Source organism: Oncorhynchus keta, chromosome 18, assembly GCF_023373465.1.
Source record: "Oncorhynchus keta strain PuntledgeMale-10-30-2019 chromosome 18, Oket_V2, whole genome shotgun sequence".
NCBI classification, from domain to species: Eukaryota; Metazoa; Chordata; class Actinopteri; order Salmoniformes; family Salmonidae; genus Oncorhynchus; species Oncorhynchus keta.
The window spans coordinates 16806382-16827052 of record NC_068438.1 but is presented as its reverse complement, the minus strand read 5'-3'; the positions used below and the strand labels follow the sequence as shown (position 1 = coordinate 16827052).

At 43.1% G+C, this 20671-nt stretch overlaps 1 protein-coding gene across 2 annotated transcripts in view; it reads left to right on the top strand.

The window, feature by feature from the left end:
- The window catches only part of LOC118396847 (neurobeachin-like), a 372037-nt gene that overhangs the window by 209117 nt on the left and 142249 nt on the right, over positions 1-20671 (top strand). For both annotated transcript variants that reach the window (XM_052467492.1, XM_052467491.1), the window contains exon 41: positions 9979-10125. In XM_052467492.1, the coding sequence (XP_052323452.1) occupies positions 9979-10125 (147 nt within the window). The remainder of the gene's footprint in view (positions 1-9978; positions 10126-20671) is intronic.

Below are 20671 nucleotides of genomic sequence, written 5' to 3'. Positions count from 1 at the left end.
TACTCTCTGTCTCTACTTTCTGTCTCTACTCTCTGTTTCTACTCTCTACTCTGTTTCTACTTTCTCTCGACTCTGTTTCTACTCTCCCTCTACTCCCTCCCTCTACTCTCTCTCTCTCTCTACTCTCTGTTTCTGCTCTCTGTTTCTACTCTCTACTCTCTGGTTCTACTCTCTGTCTCTACTCTCTGTCTCTCTCTCTACTCTCTGTTTATACTCTCTCTGTATTCTCTGTTTCTACTCTCTCTCTACTCTCTGTTTCTACTCTCTGTTTCTACTCTCTGTTTCTACTCTCTCTCTCTACTGTTTCTACTCTTTCTCTACTCTCTCTACTCTCTGTTTCTATTCTCTCTCTACTCTCTCTCTACTCTTTGTTTATACTCTCTGTCTCTACTCTGCTTTTACTCTCTCTCTCTACTCTCTGTCTCTACTCTTTCTCTACTCTCTGTCTCTACTCTTTCTCTACTCTGTCTCTACGCTCTCTCTACTCACTGTCTCTTCTCTCTGTTTCTACTCTCTCTCTCTCTACTCTCTGTTTATACTCTCTGTCTCTACTCTCTGTTTCTATTCTCTCTCTACTCTCTCTCTCTACTCTGTCTTTACTCTAACTCTACTCTCTCTCTCTACTCTGTCTCTACTCTGTTTCTACTGTCTTTACTCTCTGTCTCACTCTCTCTCTACTCTCTGTCTCTACTCTCTCTCTCTACTTTGTCTTTACTCTAACTCTACTCTCTCTCTGCTCTCTGTCTCTCCTCTCTGTCTCTACTCTGTTTCTACTCTCTCTCTCTACTCTCTGTTTCTACTCTCTATCTACTCTGTTTCTACTCTCTGTTTCTACTCTCTACTTTCTGTTTCTACTTTCTCTCTACTCTCTGTTTCTACTCTCTCTGTATTCTCTGTTTCTACTCTCTGTTTCTACTCTCTCTCTCTACTCTCTGTTTCTACTGTCTCTACTTTTTGTTTCTACTCTCTGTTTCTACTCTCTACTCTCTGTTTCTACTCTCTCTCTACTCTTTGTTTCTACTCTCTCTCTACTCTCTGTTTCTACTCTCTGTTTCTACTCTCTGTTTCTACTCTCTCTACTCTGTTTCTACTCTTTGTTTCTACTTTCTGTTTCTACTCTCTGTCTCTTATCTTTTCCTGTTTTAGACTGAGCAGCGTCTCCCAGCGTTCAGACTATCCCAGGGTTCAGTGATGCTGGACTGCTTGTATCGTGTGGAATGTGAATCCTGTGGAGAGAGAGGCGGGGGGAGGGAGAGAGGCTGCATAGGAGGGCAGAGAGAGATCTGGGAATGATGTAGGCTGGAAAATGGAAGAGAAGAGAAGAGGGGACTACAGTTAAGGAAACACTGCTATGTGAATAGGAAATGCTACTATATTAAACACAGTTCATGAAGCAGTGTAAGGAGACAGAGTGGTGTTTTTCCCTGTTATCACTCTGTAGGATTATCATGTCATAAAGCATAGAGACTTTACAGAGACAAGTAGGCATGGGTTAATTAAGGCTGGGTTTGTTAGGGGTAGAGGGACACCCCCATCTGGGAACAGTGTCTGGAGAGAGGCAAGAGGCAAGAAAAGAGGAGGAAAAAGCCCGTTCTGCATTGCTGTTACTGTCCAAAACAAACACTAAAACTTTGCATCTGTATCCGATTTCGCTGTTCTGGGCGGGATCTGTGTTGGTAGCGTGGAGGCATAGGAGGAACAGTTCTCTCCAAAACGGTTCCGGTCAGGTCGCTAGTGTGGTTGACGAACACACAACATAAAGCTTTTTTAATGACTTTCCAAAACATAAATGATGGATGTTCAGACTTTTTCTTTTGCAGTAAATATACATGTCCTGCATAGCAGTATTGCCCATTTTGTTTGATCCAGTTTGTGTAATTTATGTACAATATTTGTGACTCAAAAAAAGCTCCACTGTAATTCTAATGTTTCATCTTTTATTTATGGTTGTATATATTGAATTATTCTAAAGTATATTTGCCATTAGACTTATTCCTCTGTTGGGAAATGTACTTTAGCAGAGTATGCTGTTAAGTGAAACAACATGTGATAGAGTTTCTCCTTGAGGAGCGAGAGGTTGGGGCTTATGAGACGTAGGAGACCAAGAAAAACACATGCTCCTTGACTCTGACTGAGGCTATAAAAATGAAAGGCTCATGCCATAGAATACTTCAGGGTTCTCCCAATATATAAAACATGGACCGTTATATCACAGTTTGAGCCTTTGCTTATTTTTTAGAAGCCTATCAACTATTATCTATTCCACATTGAACAGTAAAACTACTGAACACTAAAATAGTTCCCTTCTCTGAGATTGTAAACTTTATTTGACCAAAGCTGAAAGCCCACATCCACTTGCTATCATCACCCTCGGACTAGGAGGGAAATGTCCTCGTAGTGGAAACATTGAAAATGTGTCAGTCTGACCTGTTGACATGGCGATAGGGAATGGGTGACATTAGCTTTGCTCTCGCTTCCTCCTCCTCTCGCTCTCTCCCCCTTTTTCTCTCTCTCCCTCTCTCTTCCACTCCCGGTCCCTCTCTCTATCTTCAATGCTTTTCTTTTCTTTTCTTGTTGATTCTGAATCATAAACCTGATCACCTTATATTTGGCATTCTTCCTATATAAAAACACAATATCAATGTTAAATTGTATTAAGTTAAAATGATACTTATTTTGGATTGGCTTTAATACGTTGTTCCATCCCAAATTATTTGCAGAGTGTAGAAAGATAAGTATTATACTGGTTAACCCTGCTGCAGGTAGAGTTTGTGATAGTGCTGCTATTTGTGCCACAGGGTTAGGGTCTGTGGGATGATGTCCTGTTTAGGTCACAGACTAAAGAAATGAATTATGGTTGAAACAAAGTGTCCCAATCTCTTTCCTCCTCCTCCGTGTGTTGTGAAGGGAAAGGTGGAGGATTTAAAAGCTTTCTAACGAGGCAGCCTTGACACCTCAGCGCTGTCAGATCTTAATGTTGACAAACGGCCGTCTATCTCACCGCCCGCTTTGATTAGGGAACATCTCTGAGTGGAGTGGCTATCACTCATGACAAGATGGCTTTTCATGTCAGCACATTTTCTCTCCCTGTCCTGCTTCTTTTTTTCTGATTATTTATAACCCTATATTTTACCCCTTGATAACTAAATTGCATTGTGGACAAAGCAGTTTGCTCGGTCCCCTCCTCTCACTTTTTTTGCTCTCCTTTTCTCTCTCTCTTTCTCTTGCTCTCTCTGTTGCTCGCTCGCTCTCATTCTCTCTTATTGATGTTGGTGGCATGCCTGTAGAAATCAGCATGGTTTATTTAGTCTAGTTCCCACTCGGGTCCTCTGCTCCATCGTGCCAATCAGAGAGTCAGCTTCTCTGCTCAGCTTCCCCTCGTTGACCCTATGAAGGATAATGACGCTTTACTGAATTACAGTTTTAAGTTTCACTCTCTTCTCTTTGATGCTAGACGAGTGGCTGGCTGCTGGCTGGCTGACTGCTAGATGGCTCTGGCCTTTCTTTAACGCTACACAGAATTCACTTCCGAAACACTCCAACTTCTTCCATGCGTCTGATGAAAGCTCTCCAGACACGAGACAGAGCAGGAAGCTGCTTTTTTCACAGTAATCGTGCTGACAACAGTTGCAGGAGACCTCTTCAAGACAAGGTGCTTGTTCCTTCTAGGAGCGCCAGGCATACTGAGAGTCTCGCTGAGAGAAAACATGGCAGACGAGTGTCAGACACCTCCCATTTTTCCAGACGTGTTCTGCTGCTTTTCTTACACACAGAGAGAGTTCCTGTTTCTCACAGATACTGTATGACCTTAAAGAAGACAAATCCTCACAGGCATCTCTGTGAGGTCATGTGTAGCAGGCGTGTGCTGGGGATGGGGATGGGTTTAGCTGGCATGCTGGGGTTGGGCTGAGCTTGGGGTGGGGTTGAGCTGGAGCTAGGGTTGGGCTGGGGCTGGGGTTGGGGTGAGTGGGGTTAGGTAGGTCTGGGTTGGGTTGGGGTAGGGCTAGGGTTGGGGTTGAGTTTGGGTTGGGCTGGGGCTAGTATTGTTCTTGTGATGGGTTGGGCTGGTCTGGGGTGGGTTTGGGCTAGGGGTTGAGCTGCGGCTGACATAACTTGATGGAGGCAGTTTAAGGCATTTAGATGTACTGTATAGTCTGTAGGTACTGTATGGTGTGGACGTACTGTATGGTGTGGATGTACTGTATAGTCTGTATGTACTGTATGGTGTGGATGTACTGTATGGTGTGGATGTACTGTATAGTCTGTATGTACTGTATGGTGGGGATGTACTGTATAGTCTGTATGTACTGTATGGTGGGGATGTACTGTATGGTGGGGATGTACTGTATGGTGTGGATGTACTGTATAGTCCGTATGTATTGTATGGTGGGGATGTACTGTATAGTCTGTATGTACTGTATAGTCTGTATGTACTGTATAGTCCGTATGTATTGTATGGTGGGGATGTACTGTATAGTCTGTATGTACTGTATAGTCTGTATGTACTGTATGGTGTGGATGTACTGCATAGTGTGGATGTACTGTATAGTCTGTATGTACTGTATGGTGTGGATGTACTGTATAGTCCGTATGTACTGTATGGTGGGGATGTACTGTATAGTCCGTATGTACTGTATAGTCTGTATGTGCTGTATGGTGTGGATGTACTGCATAGTCTCTATGTACTGTATGGTGTGGATGTACTGCATAGTGTGGATGTACTGTATGGTGTGGATGTACTGTATAGTCTGTATGTACTGTATGCTGTGGATGTACTGTATAGTCTGTATGTACTGTATGCTGTGGATGTACTGTATAGTCTGTATGTACTGTATGGTGGGGATGTACTGTATGGTGTGGATGTACTGCATAGTGTGGATGTACTGTATAGTCCGTATGTACTGTATGGTGGGGATGTACTGTATAGTCCGTATGTACTGTATGGTGGGGATGTACTGTATAGTCCGTATGTACTGTATGGTGGGGATGTACTGTATAGTCCGTATGTACTGTATTGTCTGGATGTGCTGTATGGTGTGGATGTACTGTATAGTCTGTGCATACTGTATGGTGTGGATGTACTGTATAGTCCGTATGTACTGTATGGTGGGGATGTACTGTATAGTCTGTATGTACTGTATGGTGTGGATGTACTGTATAGTCTGTGCATACTGTATGGTGTGGATGTTCTGCATAGTGTGGATGTACTGTATGGTGTGGATGTACTGTATAGTCTGTATGTACTGTATGCTGTGGATGTACTGTATAGTCTGTATGTACTGTATGGTGTGGATGTACTGTGTAGTCTGTATGTACTGTATGGTGTGGATGTACTGCATAGTCTCTATGTACTGTATGGTGTGGATGTACTGTATAGTCTGGATGTACTGTATGGTGTGGATGTACTGCATAGTCTGTATGTACTGTATGGTGTGGATGTACTGTATAGTCTGGATGTACTGTATGGTGTGGATGTACTGCATAGTCTGTATGTACTGTATGGTGTGGATGTACTGTATAGTCTGTATGTACTGTATAGTCTGTATGTACTGTATGGTGTGGATGTACTGTATGGTGTGGCTGTACTGTATAGTCTGTATGTACTGTATAGTTTGTATGTACTGTATAGTCCGTATGTACTGTATAGTCCGTATGTACTGTATAGTCTGTATGTACTGTATAGTCTGTATGTACTGTATAGTCCGTATAGTCTGTATGTACTGTATAGTCCGTATGTACTGTATAGTCTGTATGTACTGTATAGTCTGTATGTACTGTATAGTCCGTATGTACTGTATAGTCTGGATGTACTGTATAGTCTGGATGTACTGTATAGTCTGTACGTACTGTATGGTGTGGATGTACTGTATAGTCTGAATGTACTGTATGGTGTGGATGTACTGTATAGTCTGGATGTACTGTATAGTCTGGATGTACTGTATAGTCTGTATGTACTGTATAGTCTGTATGTACTGTATAGTCTGTATGTACTGTGTGGTGTGGATGTACTGTATAGTCTGAATGTACTGTATGGTGTGGATGTATTGTATAGTCTGGATGTATTGTATAGTCTGGATGTACTGTATAGTCTGGATGTACTGTATAGTCCGTATGTACTGTATAGTCCGTATGTACTGTATAGTCTGGATGTACTGTATAGTCTGTATGTACTGTATGGTGTGGATGTACTGTATAGTCTGAATGTACTGTATGGTGTGGATGTACTGTATAGTCTGAATGTACTGTATGGTGTGGATGTACTGTATTGTCTGGATGTACTGTATAGTCTGGATGTACTGTATAGTCTGTATGTACTGTATAGTCTGTATGTACTGTGTGGTGTGGATGTACTGTATAGTCTGAATGTACTGTATGGTGTGGATGTATTGTATAGTCTGGATGTACTGTATAGTCTGGATGTACTGTATAGTCTGTATGTACTGTATAGTCTGGATGTACTGTATAGTCTGGATGTACTGTATAGTCTGGATGTACTGTATGGTGTGGATGTACTGTATAGTCTGAATGTACTGTATGGTGTGGATGTACTGTATAGTCTGGATGTACTGTATAGTCTGGATGTACTGTATAGTCTGTATGTACTGTATAGTCTGTATGTACTGTATGGTGTGGATGTACTGTATAGTCTGAATGTACTGTATGGTGTGGATGTACTGTATAGTCTGTATGTACTGTATAGTCTGTATGTACTGTATAGTCCGTATGTACTGTATAGTCTGTATGTACTGTATAGTCTGTATGTACTGTATAGTCTGTATGTACTGTATAGTCCATATGTACTGTATAGTCCGTATGTACTGTATAGTCTGTATGTACTCTATAGTCTGTATGTACTGTATGCTGTGGATGTACTGTATAGTCTGTATGTACTGTATGGTGTGGATGTACTGTGTAGTCTGTATGTACTGTATGGTGTGGATGTACTGCATAGTCTCTATGTACTGTATGGTGTGGATGTACTGTATAGTCTGGATGTACTGTATGGTGTGGATGTACTGCATAGTCTGTATGTACTGTATGGTGTGGATGTACTGTATAGTCTGGATGTACTGTATGGTGTGGATGTACTGCATAGTCTGTATGTACTGTATGGTGTGGATGTACTGTATAGTCTGTATGTACTGTATCGTCTGAATGTACTGTATGGTGTGGATGTATTGCATAGTTTGTATGTACTGTATGGTGTGGCTGTACTGTATAGTCTGGATGTACTGTATAGTCTGGATGTACTGTATAGTCTGGATGTACTGTATGGTGTGGATGTACTGTATAGTCTGTATGTACTGTATAGTCCGTATGTACTGTATAGTCTGGATGTACTGTATAGTCTGGATGTACTGTATAGTCTGTATGTACGGTATGGTGTGGATGTACTGTATAGTCTGAATGTACTGTATGGTGTGGATGTACTGTATAGTCTGGATGTACTGTATAGTCTGTATGTACTGTATAGTCTGTATGTACTGTGTGGTGTGGATGTACTGTATAGTCTGAATGTACTGTATGGTGTGGATGTATTGTATAGTCTGGATGTACTGTATAGTCTGGATGTACTGTATAGTCTGTATGTACTGTATAGTCTGGATGTACTGTATAGTCTGGATGTACTGTATAGTCTGGATGTACTGTATAGTCTGGATGTACTGTATGGTGTGGATGTACTGTATAGTCTGGATGTACTGTATAGTCTGTATGTACTGTATGGTGTGGATGTACTGTATAGTCTGAATGTACTGTATGGTGTGGATGTACTGTATAGTCTGAATGTACTGTATGGTGTGGATGTATTGTATAGTCTGTATGTACTGTATAGTCCGTATGTACTGTATAGTCTGTATGTACTGTATAGTCTGGATGTACTGTATAGTCTGTATGTACTGTATAGTCTGGATGTACTGTATAGTCTCTATGTACTGTATAGTCTGGATGTACTGTATAGTCTGGATGTACTGTATAGTCTGTATGTACTGTATAGTCTGTATGTACTGTGTGGTGTGGATGTACTGTATAGTCTGAATGTACTGTATGGTGTGGATGTATTGTATAGTCTGGATGTACTGTATAGTCTGGATGTACTGTATAGTCTGGATGTACTGTATAGTCTGGATGTACTGTATAGTCTGGATGTACTGTATAGTCTGGATGTACTGTATGGTGTGGATGTACTGTATAGTCTGAATGTACTGTATGGTGTGGATGTACTGTATAGTCTGTATGTACTGTATAGTCTGTATGTACTGTATAGTCTGTATGTATTGTATGGTGTGGATGTACTGTATAGTCTGAATGTACTGTATGGTGTGGATGTACTGTATAGTCTGTATGTACTGTATAGTCTGTATGTACTGTATAGTCCGTATGTACTGTATGTACTGTATAGTCCATATGTACTGTATAGTCCGTATGTACTGTATAGTCTGTATGTACTGTATAGTCTGTATGTACTGTATAGTCTGGATGTACTGTATAGTCTGGATGTACTGTATAGTCTGGATGTACTGTATGGTCTGGATGTACTGTATAGTCTGTATGTACTGTATAGTCTGTATGTACTGTATAGTCTGGATGTACTGTATAGTCTGGATGTACTGTATAGTCTGAATGTACTGTATGGTGTGGATGTACTGTATAGTCTGTATGTACTGTATAGTCTGTATGTACTGTATAGTCTGGATGTACTGTATAGTCTGGATGTACTGTATAGTCTGGATGTACTGTATGGTCTGGATGTACTGTATGGTCTGGATGTACTGTATAGTCTGTATGTACTGTATAGTCTGTATGTACTGTATAGTCTGTATGTACTGTATAGTCTGTATGTACTGTATAGTCTGGATGTACTGTATAGTCTGTATGTACTGTATAGTCTGGATGTACTGTATAGTCTGTATGTACTGTATAGTCTGTATGTACTGTATAGTCTGGATGTACTGTATAGTCTGTATGTACTGTATGGTGTGGATGTACTGTATAGTCTGAATGTACTGTATGGTGTGGATGTACTGTATAGTCTGAATGTACTGTATGGTGTGGATGTATTGTATAGTCTGTATGTACTGTATAGTCTGTATGTACTGTATAGTCTGGATGTACTGTATAGTCTGTATGTACTGTATAGTCTGGATGTACTGTATAGTCTCTATGTACTGTATAGTCTGGATGTACTGTATAGTCTGGATGTACTGTATAGTCTGGATGTACTGTATAGTGTGGGTGAACTTTAAGGTGGGACACAGCCTGTAGAGGGATGGTCCTGTTCCACTAGACTGTTCCTGTATGGCCGTATGATGAGATGTGGTGGTGATACCAGTCTATTAATTGATCTGTTTGTTCAGTGTGGTTCTGTCTGAGCTCTGAAATCAGCAGCAGCCGATAGATACAGTTCCAAAAGACTCTGAGCAGGAGATATATTCTCAGCACTCTGTTGCCGCTTTCTATAGAGAAAACAGTGTTTCTGAAACAGCCTATCAGTTTAGATGCTGGAAATGTATTAAATGTGTTCATATGTTCACTGTGGGTTCTGATGTCAATAGTTATGAAATACTACAGTACACTTCTTTTTACTCTAAGTCAGTCATCATTGGACGTTTCATGTAGAGATTGTGGGTACTGGATAATCCAGACTTTTGTAGCTTGCCGGATGTTATGGTATGCGTTTTAGAAAACTATCAAAACCAGATTCCCCTTTGGCTCCACTGATGTGACACTTGAAAGCATTTTTAATCTCCTTATCTTTCCACACGGATTTGAATCTGCTCTTTAGGGTTCAGGGTTGAGATGTTTAGCTGTCTGAATGTTTCCTGGCTGTTCTGTCTGACTGTTCTCTGGCTGTATGACTGTTCTGACTGTTTTCAGATTTTTCTGACTATTCCTCTCTCGCCACCCTCTGTTCTGACTGTTCTCTGACTGACTGTTCCTACTGTTTTGTCTTTCTGACCCTCCCCACTCCCCCTCCAGGCAGCAAGGAGGATGAGTTGGTCAAGTCGAAGAAGGGGTTCCACAGCCAGACGGTAGCCAATCAGAGCCCAGAGACGGACCTGATGTTGGATGGAGACGATGACACTGCCAGTCTGCTGCAGGAGAAAGAGATGGACAACCTGGCTGGTGAGACGCATACACAAACACGCACTCACACACACACACACACACACACACACACACACACACACACACACACACACACACACACACACACACACACACACACACACACACACACACACACACACACACACACACACACACACACACACACACACACACACACATACAAACACGCACATATTTATCCTATGTTTGGGTCATGGTTTATGTGTTTGGCAGTGTAAGTGGATCTGCACAGTGTTTCCAAGGTGTTCAGGTGAAAGTGTAGTTCCTGTGTGATAGTGTGTGTGTGAAACAAACCGTTCTGTGTTGTTTTGGTTCTCCAGCGCCGTTCCTTCCTCGCCTGTTTGTCTCCAGAGGTCAGTCATCTCAGTCCAAGTTAAACTATATTGATTTCCGGAAGGATGATCAATCTGAACATGACTGCGTATCAAATGGCACCCTATTATTTAGTTAGTGCACTACTTTTGACTAGGGCACATAGTACTTTGGTCAAAAGTAGTGCAATAGGGTGCAATTTGGAATGCACCCTACAGTGCATTTGGAAAGTATTCAGACCTCTTAACTTACAGCCTTATTCTAAAATGGATTAAATTGTATTTTTTCCCCTCATCAATCTACACACAATACCCCATAATGACAAAGCAAAAACAGGTTTTAAATCATTTTTGCTCATTTATAAAAAATGTTAAATGGAAACATCACATTTACAAGTATTCAGACGCTTTACTTAGTACTTTGTTGAAGCACCTTTGGCAGAGATTACAGCCTTGAGTCTTCTTGGGTATGACGCTATCAACTTGGCACACCTGTATTTCTCCCATTCTTCTCTGCAGATCCTCTCAAGCTCTGTCAGGTTAGATTTTAAATTTTTATTATTATTTTTATTCCACCTTTATTTAACCAGGTAGGCAAGTTGAGAACAAGTTCTCATTTACAATTGCGACCTGGCCAAGATAAAGCAAAGCCGTTCGACACATACAACAACACAGAGTTACACATGGAGTAAAACAAACAGTCAATATACATATGTGAGCAAATGAGGTGAGATAAGGGAGGTAAAGGCAAAAAAAGGCCATGGTGGCGAAGTAAATACAATATAGCAAGTAAAACACTGGAATGGTAGATTTGCAGTGGAAGAATGTGGAAAGTAGAGATAGAAATAATGGGATGCAAAGGAGCAAAATAAATAAATACAGTAGGGGGAGAGGTAGTTGTTTGAGCTAAATTATAGATGGGCTATGTACATTTGTAGTAATATGTGAGCTGCTCTGACAGCTGGTACTTAAAGCTACTGAGGGAGATAAGTGTTTCCAGTTTCAGAGATTTTTGTAGTTCGTTCCAGTCATTGGCAACAGAGAACTGGAAAGAGAGGCGGCCAAAAGAAGAATTGGTTTTGGGGGTGACCAGAGAGATATACCTGCTGGAGCACGTGCTCCAGGTAGGTGCTGCTATGGTGACCAGCGAGCTGAGATAAGGGGGGACCTTTCCTAGCAGGGTCTTGTAGATGACCTGGAGCCAGTGGGTTTGGCGACGAGTATGAAGCGAGGGCCAGACAACGAGAGCGTACAGGTCGCAGTGGTGGGTAGTATATGGGGCTTTGGTGACAAAACGGATTGTGAGTCTGGAAGGAGAGTTTACAGTCTAACCAGACACCTAGGTATTTGTAGTTGTCCACATATTCTAAGTCAGAACCGTCCAGAGTAGTGATGTTGGTTGGACGGGCGGGCAGGTGCAGGCAGCGATCGGTTGAAGAGCATGCATTTAGTTTTACTTGTATTTAAGAGCAATTGGAGGCCACGGAAGGAGAGTTGTATGGCATTGAAGCTCGTCTGGAGGGTTGTTAACACAGTGTCCAAAGAAGGGCCAGAAGTATACAGAATGGTGTCGTCTGCGTAGAGGTGAATCAGAGACTCACCAGCAGCAAGAGCGACATCATTGATGTATACAGAGAAGAGAGTCGGTCCAAGAATTTAACCCTGAGGCACCCCCATAGAGACTGTCAGAGGCCCGGACAACAGGCCGATTTGACACACTGAACTCTATCAGAGAAGTAATTGGTGAACCAGGCGAGGCAATCATTTGAGAAACCAAGGCTGTCTAGTCTGCCGATGAGGATGTGGTGATTGACAGAGTCGAAAGCCTTGGCTAGATCAATGAATACGGCTGCACAGTATTGTTTCTTATTGATGGCGGTTAAGATATCGTTTAGGACCTTGAGCGTGGCTGAAGTGCACACATGACCAGCTCTGAAACCAGATTGCATAGCGGAGAAGGTATGGTGGGATTCGAAATGGTCGGTAATCTGTTTGTTGACTTGGCTTTCGAAGACCTTAGAAAGGTCTGAAAATGTTGTAGTTAGGGATGAAGTTTTCAGAATTTTTGGTGGTCTTCCTAAGCCAGGATTCAGACACGGCTAAAACATCTGGGTTGCCAGAGTGTGCTAAAGCAGTGAATAAAACAAACTTAGGGAGGAGGCTTCTAATGTTGACATGCATGAAACCAAGGCTATTACGGTTACAGAAGTCATCAAAAGAGAGCGCCTGGGGAATAGGAGTGGAGCTAGGCACTGCAGGGCCTGGATTCACCTCTACATCACCAGAGGAACAGAGGAGGAGAAGGATAAGGGTACGGCTAAAAGCTATGAGAATTGGTCGTCTAGAACATCTGGAACAGAGAGTAAAAGGAGGTTTCTGGGGGCGATAAAATAGCTTCAAGGTATAATGTACAGACAAAGGTATGGTAGGATGTGAATACAGTGGAGGGAAACCTAAGTTTTGAGTGATGATGAGAGAGATAGTGTCTCTAGAAACATAATTGAAACCAGGTGATGTCATCGCATGTGTGGGTGGTGGAACTGAAAGGTTGGATAAGGTATAATGAGCAGGGCTAGAGGCGCTACAGTGAATTTAAGCCAATAAAAACTCATTAGAACAGCAATGGACAAGGCATATTTAAGGAGAGGCATGCTTAGTCGAGTGATCATAAGGGTACAGTGAGTAGTGAGGTTGGTTGGGGTAACGGCGATTCAGACAGCTAGGCCGGGCCATCGGTAGCAAGCTAGCATAGGATGGAGGTCTGTTTTTAGCCACCTCGTGCGTTTCCGTCGGTAGATTAGTGGGGTTCCGTGTGGTAGAGGGGATCAGTCCAATTGGCAAAATAGATATAGTTATAGTGACCCAAGAACATTTTTCAGATAGATCTATTCAGATAGCAGCCGATAAGACAGCTAACGATTAGATGGACTCAGATGGGCGTTCAGGTAACGTTGCGACAGAGGGGCCAGTTGGATAATTCCCTCGGGCAGATAACGTCGGTAGTCCAGTCGTGTAGGCCCGGTGGGGCTCCGCGTCTGCAGTAAAACTGGTACGGATAAGTGATTGTAGCCCAGGAGTGGCTGATGGAACTCTCCAGCTGGCTAGCTCCGGAATAATTGATGTTTGCTCCGGGATCGTGTATAAATAAACAGGTGTGTGTCTTTCCAAATCATGTCCAATCAATTGAATTTACCACAGGTGGACTCCAATAATGTTGTAGAAACATCTCAAGGAGATCAATGGAAACAGGATGCACCTGAGCTCAACTTTGAGTCGCATAGCAAAAGGTCTGAATACTTATGTAAATAAGGTGTTTCTGTCTTCTATTTTTAATACATTTGCAAAAATTCTAACAACCTGTTTTTCGCTTTGTCATTATGGGGTACTGTGTGTAGATTGCTGAGGAAAAACATATATTTAATCAATTTTAGAGTAAGGCTGTAATGTAACAAAATGTGGAAAAAGTCAAGGGATCTGAATACTTTCCGAAGGCACTGTATGTCACCATTCCCCTTCTAAATGGCCCAGACAATCAGTGGCTAAACTAACATTTACCTAACCTGACAAACTGAACTATTAACCCACATTAACTCTATGATCTTACTGATTAGAACAGACAGAGAAACTATGAAAACAAAAGAATGAATGAAAATGACTTGAATCATCCTCCTCAGTAGAAATAAATATTGAAATAAACGAGTCACAATTACTTATTAAAACATATGAGATGGTTGTTTGATATCTATACATTTTATTTTCATTAGAACACTGAGTCATGGGCTACACCCCAAATGGCACCCTATTCCTTTTTATAGTGCACTACTTTTAACCAGGGTCCATAGGAATCTGGTCAAACGTCTGCATTATATAGGTAAAGGGTGTCATTTGGGACACATCCATACAGACAAAAGGGTCTGTTAATAAGAGCTGTTCCATGACATGATGTCTGAATGTCCAGAAAATAAATTGCATAATGACATTTAAAATGAATTTTATCTTGGAGGCTTGTAGTTTTTATCTGAACTGTGCCATGCAGGCAGGAGAGTTCATACAGCTGGCAGGGCTACAGTGAAACATGTAATATAATATTAATAAATGCAATTAAGCAGACACGTTTATCCATAGTGTGTGCAACATTTTTAAATGGGTGGCCCCAGCAGGAATCAAACTCACAATCGTTGCATTGCAAGCATCCTCATCTACCAACTGAGCCACACTGTTCTATCAGGTCCTGAGATGTACAGACTGGATGGATGTAGAGGTAGAGCAGTACAGACTGGATGGATGTAGAGGTAGAGCAGTACAGACTGGATGGATGTAGGGGTAGAGCAGTACAGATTGGATGGATGTAGGGGTAGAGCAGTACAGACTGGATGGGTGTAGAGGTAGAGCAGTACAGACTGGATGGGTGTAGAGGTAGAGCAGTACAGACTGGATGGGTGTAGAGGTAGAGCAGTACAGTCTGGATGGATGTAGAGGTAGAGCAGTACAGACTGGATGGGTGTAGAGGTAGAGCAGTACAGACTGGATGGGTGTAGAGGTAGCGCAGTACAGACTGGATGGGTGTAGAGGTAGAGCAGTAAAGACTGGATGGATGTAGGGGTAGAGCAGTACAGACTGGATGGATGTAGGGGTAGAGCAGTACAGACTGGATGGATGTGGAGGTAGAGCAGTACAGACTGGATGGATGTAGGGGTAGAGCAGTACAGACTGGATGGATATAGAGGTAGAGCAGTATAGACTGGGTGGATGTAGAGCAGTACAGACTGGATGGGTGTAGAGGTAGAGCAGTACAGACTGGATGGATGTTGAGGCAGAGCAGTACAGACTGGATGGATGTAGGGGTATAGCAGTACAGACTGGATGGATGTAGGGGTATAGCAGTACAGACTGGATGGATGTAGAGGTAAAGCAGTCGTGTGGTTAATAATGCAGCTAATGAACCTCCCGTCCAGTCCTGGCCAGTTTAATGTTAAACCTTAGTTCCCTTTCAGTCAGTCACTCGGTATAACATACTTGGGGAGTCAACAACTAATCATATTAACCTGAAGGAAACTGAATGCCGAGCCCACCCTCAGAAGCCCCGCCTTCCTGGCTAGAATACCAGGGCTCTAAAGCTCGCCTGAAGGCAGAACGTGTCACGCAATTTGCTTTTCAAGCACATAAAGACCACGAGATTCCGTGCCAACTTAGGTGTCTGTTAGTGGGTAGAGAGTGCTCGTCCCCCTAGATGTTGCAATTTTGGGCTCTTTTTCTTTATTTTTTTCTTTTAATTTTATTTTACCCCGTCCCCAATTTCATGGTATCCAGCTACAGGCGACCTGGTATTCACCTCATTCAGCCAGGCTGGTGCTACCAGGTTATGGCAAATTCATGAATGTAGAAGGTTTAGAGGAGACTAGGCTCATTTGCACATGCCCAATGAATTGAAAGCTCCCAAGTTACTTAGTCCAGAGGATAACAAGGGTGCTAATCCTAACATGGTGCTTCCGAAAAAACAGTGCTGGTGCTCTGCCTCTTCAGGGAATAATGTATGGGAGACTGGTAGCGTGCTCCATCCAGTGGCAGGCACGCTCTGTTTCACCATGTGTGATGAGGACGGTGGCGAGGATGTACGGTCTGCAGTTCGCTGTGTGTCATACTTTTCGTGGCGTCCTTATGCCTACGGTCCCCGAGGTCCTAGTAACTGTCTTGAGAGATTTCCTCTCTCCTTCAAAAGCTGGCTATTCAGGTGGTTCCCGTGTCTGAAGTACAGAGTGGTTGGCACAGCCGTTACTTCTTAGTTCCCAAGAGCGATGGAATGGTGTGTCCCATCCTGGACTTGGTTGTTTTAAGCGAGCACCCCAAGATTTACAAGTTTCAAATGCTTACACTTGAATGGTTATTGCAGTCGGTGCGTCCCAGTGATTGGCTTACGTCCATAGATCTGAAGGATGAGTGTTTTCATGTGGCTATACATCCTCCCCACAGAAAGTTTCTGAAGTTTCATTTCAAGGTTGTGGCCTACGAGTTTCTAGCGCTGCCTTTTGGCCTCTCTATCACCCCAGCCCTTTTTCTATGGTGGTGAAGGTGGCTTTGGGACGGGGTGCAATGCCAGAGGATCAGATTTTTGGCCAATCTGGATGATTGGACGGTCATAGCAGAGTTGAGGGAACAGGTGGGGTTCCACACTGCCACACTGGTTTCCCATATTCAGTCTTTGGAGTTCATCGTGAATTACAAGAACTTGTGATTCACTATGAATTCACTAGCGGGTTCAGTTTCTGGGTCTGGTTCTGGACTCATTTCTGAATTGTGCGTTTTGTCCCAACAGAGGAGGGTCGCATTCTGGTTCTTTCTGGCACGGATTCAGCTGGGGCACTCTATGCCTTTTCGCTCGGGCATACAGTTATTGGGTCTGATGGCCTCTATGATATCTGTGGTGCCTCTTTTACTTATGTTGATGCATCAGGTTTAGCGCTGGGTAGTTGCCACTGCCATCGTTTGTCAAGGTATCCCCATTGTGCCTAAGGACGTTGACTCCTTGGAGGGACCCGTGACTGCTGTTGCAAGGGGTTCTCATGGGCTGGGTAGTTTCCCACAGGGTGTTCACGACAGATGCATCCCTGTTGGGATGGGGAGCACTGTGTGTAGGTTGCCCGAAAAGAGGAATTTGGTCAACAATTCAAAGGGCACTGCATATCAATTACCTAGAGATACTGACTGTTTTACTAGTGTTGAGGCGTTTCCTTCCTGATGTTGGAGGGCCAGCATGTGTTGGTAACGTCCGACAACAAGACGGGGGTGGTGTACATCAACAGGCAAGGGAGGACGCGGTCTCTCTCTCTCTTCTAAATCTGTCTGTTATCTGGTCATATGGAGCAGTGTGCATTTCCTGTTGCTCAGGGTGACATATCTTCTCAACGTGGGTGCAGATCTAATTTCCAGGGGGGTCCTATCTCTACGGAGTGGAGACTACACCCCTAGGTGGTTGCTGAGATATTGGGCCAGTTCTGCAGTGCTGACAGAGATCTTTATGCATCACAAGAAAACGTGCATTGTCATCTGTTCTTCTCGATGAGGGATCTGGGCACTCCATTGGGAACAGATGCTTTGGCGTATCAGTGTCCCCGGACCCTTCTCTATGTGTTTGCTCCGGCGGACCTGATTCAAGCCACTGAGCAGAGGGTCCGTCAGGAAAGTCTGTTGTTGATTCTGGTGGCTCTATGTTGGCCCAGACAACCCTGGTTCTCGGGGGGAGGGGGGGGGGGACCCATTGAGGGTTCCATGTCATCGGGATCTATTGTCCCAGACACACCGGAGAGTTTGACACCAACGACCACAGATAGGGGAGGGGATCTGTGGGTTTGGTCCCTGAAAGGTTGAATTTGACAGCTATGGGTTTATTCTTGAATGTTATTACGACTATACAGTTGGCAGATGTGCCCTCTAAGAGGTGGTGCGGTTTCTGAAAGGCGTGCGTCGGCTCAGACTGGTGTCTAAGCCTGTGGCATAGACCTGCAACCTGGCTTTGGTCCTGGATGCTCTGTGTGAGCCTCCGTTTGGATGATTCAAGTCTGTGGACCTGAAGGTCCTTTCCTACATGACTGCCCTGCTCATGACCTTAGAGTCTGCCAAACACGTTGGCGATCTCCACTCACTATCAGTACACTCTTCCTGTTTGGAATTTGCGCCTAGCAACTCTAAAGTGATGTTACCTCCTAATGCAGCTTTTGCTCCCAAGGTTATGCTTATGTATTACAGGTCCCTGGCTTTCTAGCTGTTCCTTTTCTCACCTCCTTTGTTTGCTTTCAGTGAACAACGGAGTTTTTATGGCCTGTGTCCGGTGCACGCTTTACGCACATATGGATAGGACCAAGGATCTCCACGTTTGTGACCAACTTTTTGTTTGTTTCGCTAATCCACCTCTGTAGTGCGATTTCTAAGCAACGTTTTCTCATTGGCTATCTCCCTGACAAATGACAGCAAAGGAGAAGGGTTCCCTAGCGGTGTGCGTGCTAACTCCACTAGGGTTGTGGCAGCTTCTTGGGCATTGTTCAGGGGCATGACGATTGGTGATATCTGTGCTGCAGCGTGTTGGGGTTCCCCAAATACCTTCTACCTGCTCCTAGTGTGGCTCATAGTGTTCTTATGGCTGTGTCCGGCAGTTGGTGTTAGGCACCGCGCAGGTTGTGCGGTTTACCACAGTTCCCTGCATGTTTGAGCCTTGGGCTGCAGCAGTGTGTAAAGTGTACATTATCAGGGTTACCACTGTTTCCTGTAGGTTTGAGCCTCGGGTTGCTGTGACAGCACGCAAGTACACCGTTTCGATGTTACTGCAGGTTTCCTCCTACAGGGAACAGTAGTTATAATCATAACTGTAATATTTATTGTCTTCATTAAAACATTTGACGGTTATTTCTGCCGAGTAGTTTAGGTTATTTAAATACCTTATTGGTCTGACTCTGCCCAGTCAGGAATGTCTCTGCTAACAATAGAGTTATCCAAACCCCCTTATAGTGTTTTAGTGTTCTCATAGTGTTCTCACAGTGTTCTCATAATGTTCTCCAACCCACCTCCTGGTTATATGGCACCAGGCTCCAGCTCTGTGGGCCAAACACTCCAGTCAGAACTGTGCTTTCTGCTGCTTTAGGTATAATTGCCTCAGCCTCACAAGGTATAGTTATCCAGAGTTCAGTCTGGTTGTGAAAATAGATCAAGAGGAGCTGTTCAACAGTCTGATACACTGCCTGAACGCTGCAAACAACTGGTGCATGAAATAAGAGCAGCAAGCGCTGTGGTGGTTTTATGCCTGATGCAAGCGTTTTACTGGAATACAATAGTGGATCCTGGCAGCCATCATAAATTCCTGAAACGTTTACTATGTTCCAATCACAAGGATTATAAAGCAACAAATGGACTGAGGGAGAGAGAATCTGGTTGCTGTGCCTCCCCTGTCAAGCTCACAGACGTTAAAAAAAACATAGTTTTTTTCTGAGGAGAAAATTTCATCCTAAAACACTTGATAAAATAATAAAGAAAATATGATATACTGTAGCTGCTGTTTCTTTTAAAATATCAACATTTACTGGTATGTTGGCATTCTGACAAAGAGAATTCGAATGGCAGACTATTGTATCTATAGTATTGCTATGTAAATGGGGGTAGCTTTAGAGACCTGCAATGACTAGCTTCTGTCCAGAATCTCAAGAGGTACAATCAGGCTTTTAAGTAGTGGCTGTGAGCGGTATTGTCCTTAAAGCCCCGATGCAGTCTTTGTAATTGTATTTTTAAATCATTGCTGTATGTCTAATAAATCATTGTGTTTATTTAATGAAAATGTACTGCCCTTTAAAAGTCCAATGCAGCTATTTTTATCTCAATATCAAATAATTTCTGGGTAAAAATTAAGTACCTTAGTGTGATTGTTTTCAATTAAAATGGCAAAAGAAACAAAAACGAAAACACCATCCAAAATCAGCTGGACCAGTTACGAGTACAGAAAATTCTAAATGGAAACTTTCTTTATATGTACATCATTTAGAACATATTATCAATTCCAACCTTATTAAAAATGTTGGTCAAAACATTTATTTTTGGAACATTCAAAAACTCTTCAAAAACATTTACAATTTTTTCAAATATTGCATCATGGTAAAGTTAAAGGTATGTTCACATTCTGACCGACAGGGGAGTCCTAGCTATCTCAGACTGACAATTCAGAAGTGCTAGACATTATGTAGTGTTCTATCTATGTACTCTATATCTATATGCTACAGTCTGTGTGCTCTATATCTATACTCTATCTCTCTCTGCCCTGAGCAGTCTAAGTGGGAGATCCTCCCTGTGTGTTGACAGCCTTTCTCCTCCTCCTCTTTCTTTATCTTTCTCTCTCTTGCCCTCTCACTCTGTCTCTCCCCATATCTCTTTCTCTCTCCTCCTCTTCCTCCTCTCTCTCTCTCCTCCTGCCAACCAACCATCAGGTCAGTGTCTGCTGCCAGAGGGGGCGTGGCTTACCCTGGGCCCAGCTAGCTATGGGGCCGGGCGGGGCCTGCCCTGTGGTTACCAAACCCATGATTAGTTTCACTCCCCCTGAACACTGGCAACACCGTCTGCTCTCACTGGCATCAACACACTCCTTTTGTCTACTCATCTGTAACCCAACTCGAGAGGAGAGGAGAGGAGAGGAGAGGAGAGGAGAGGAGAGGTGTTTTGATAGTGGCTGTTTACTGTTTTGCTTGAGATATTAA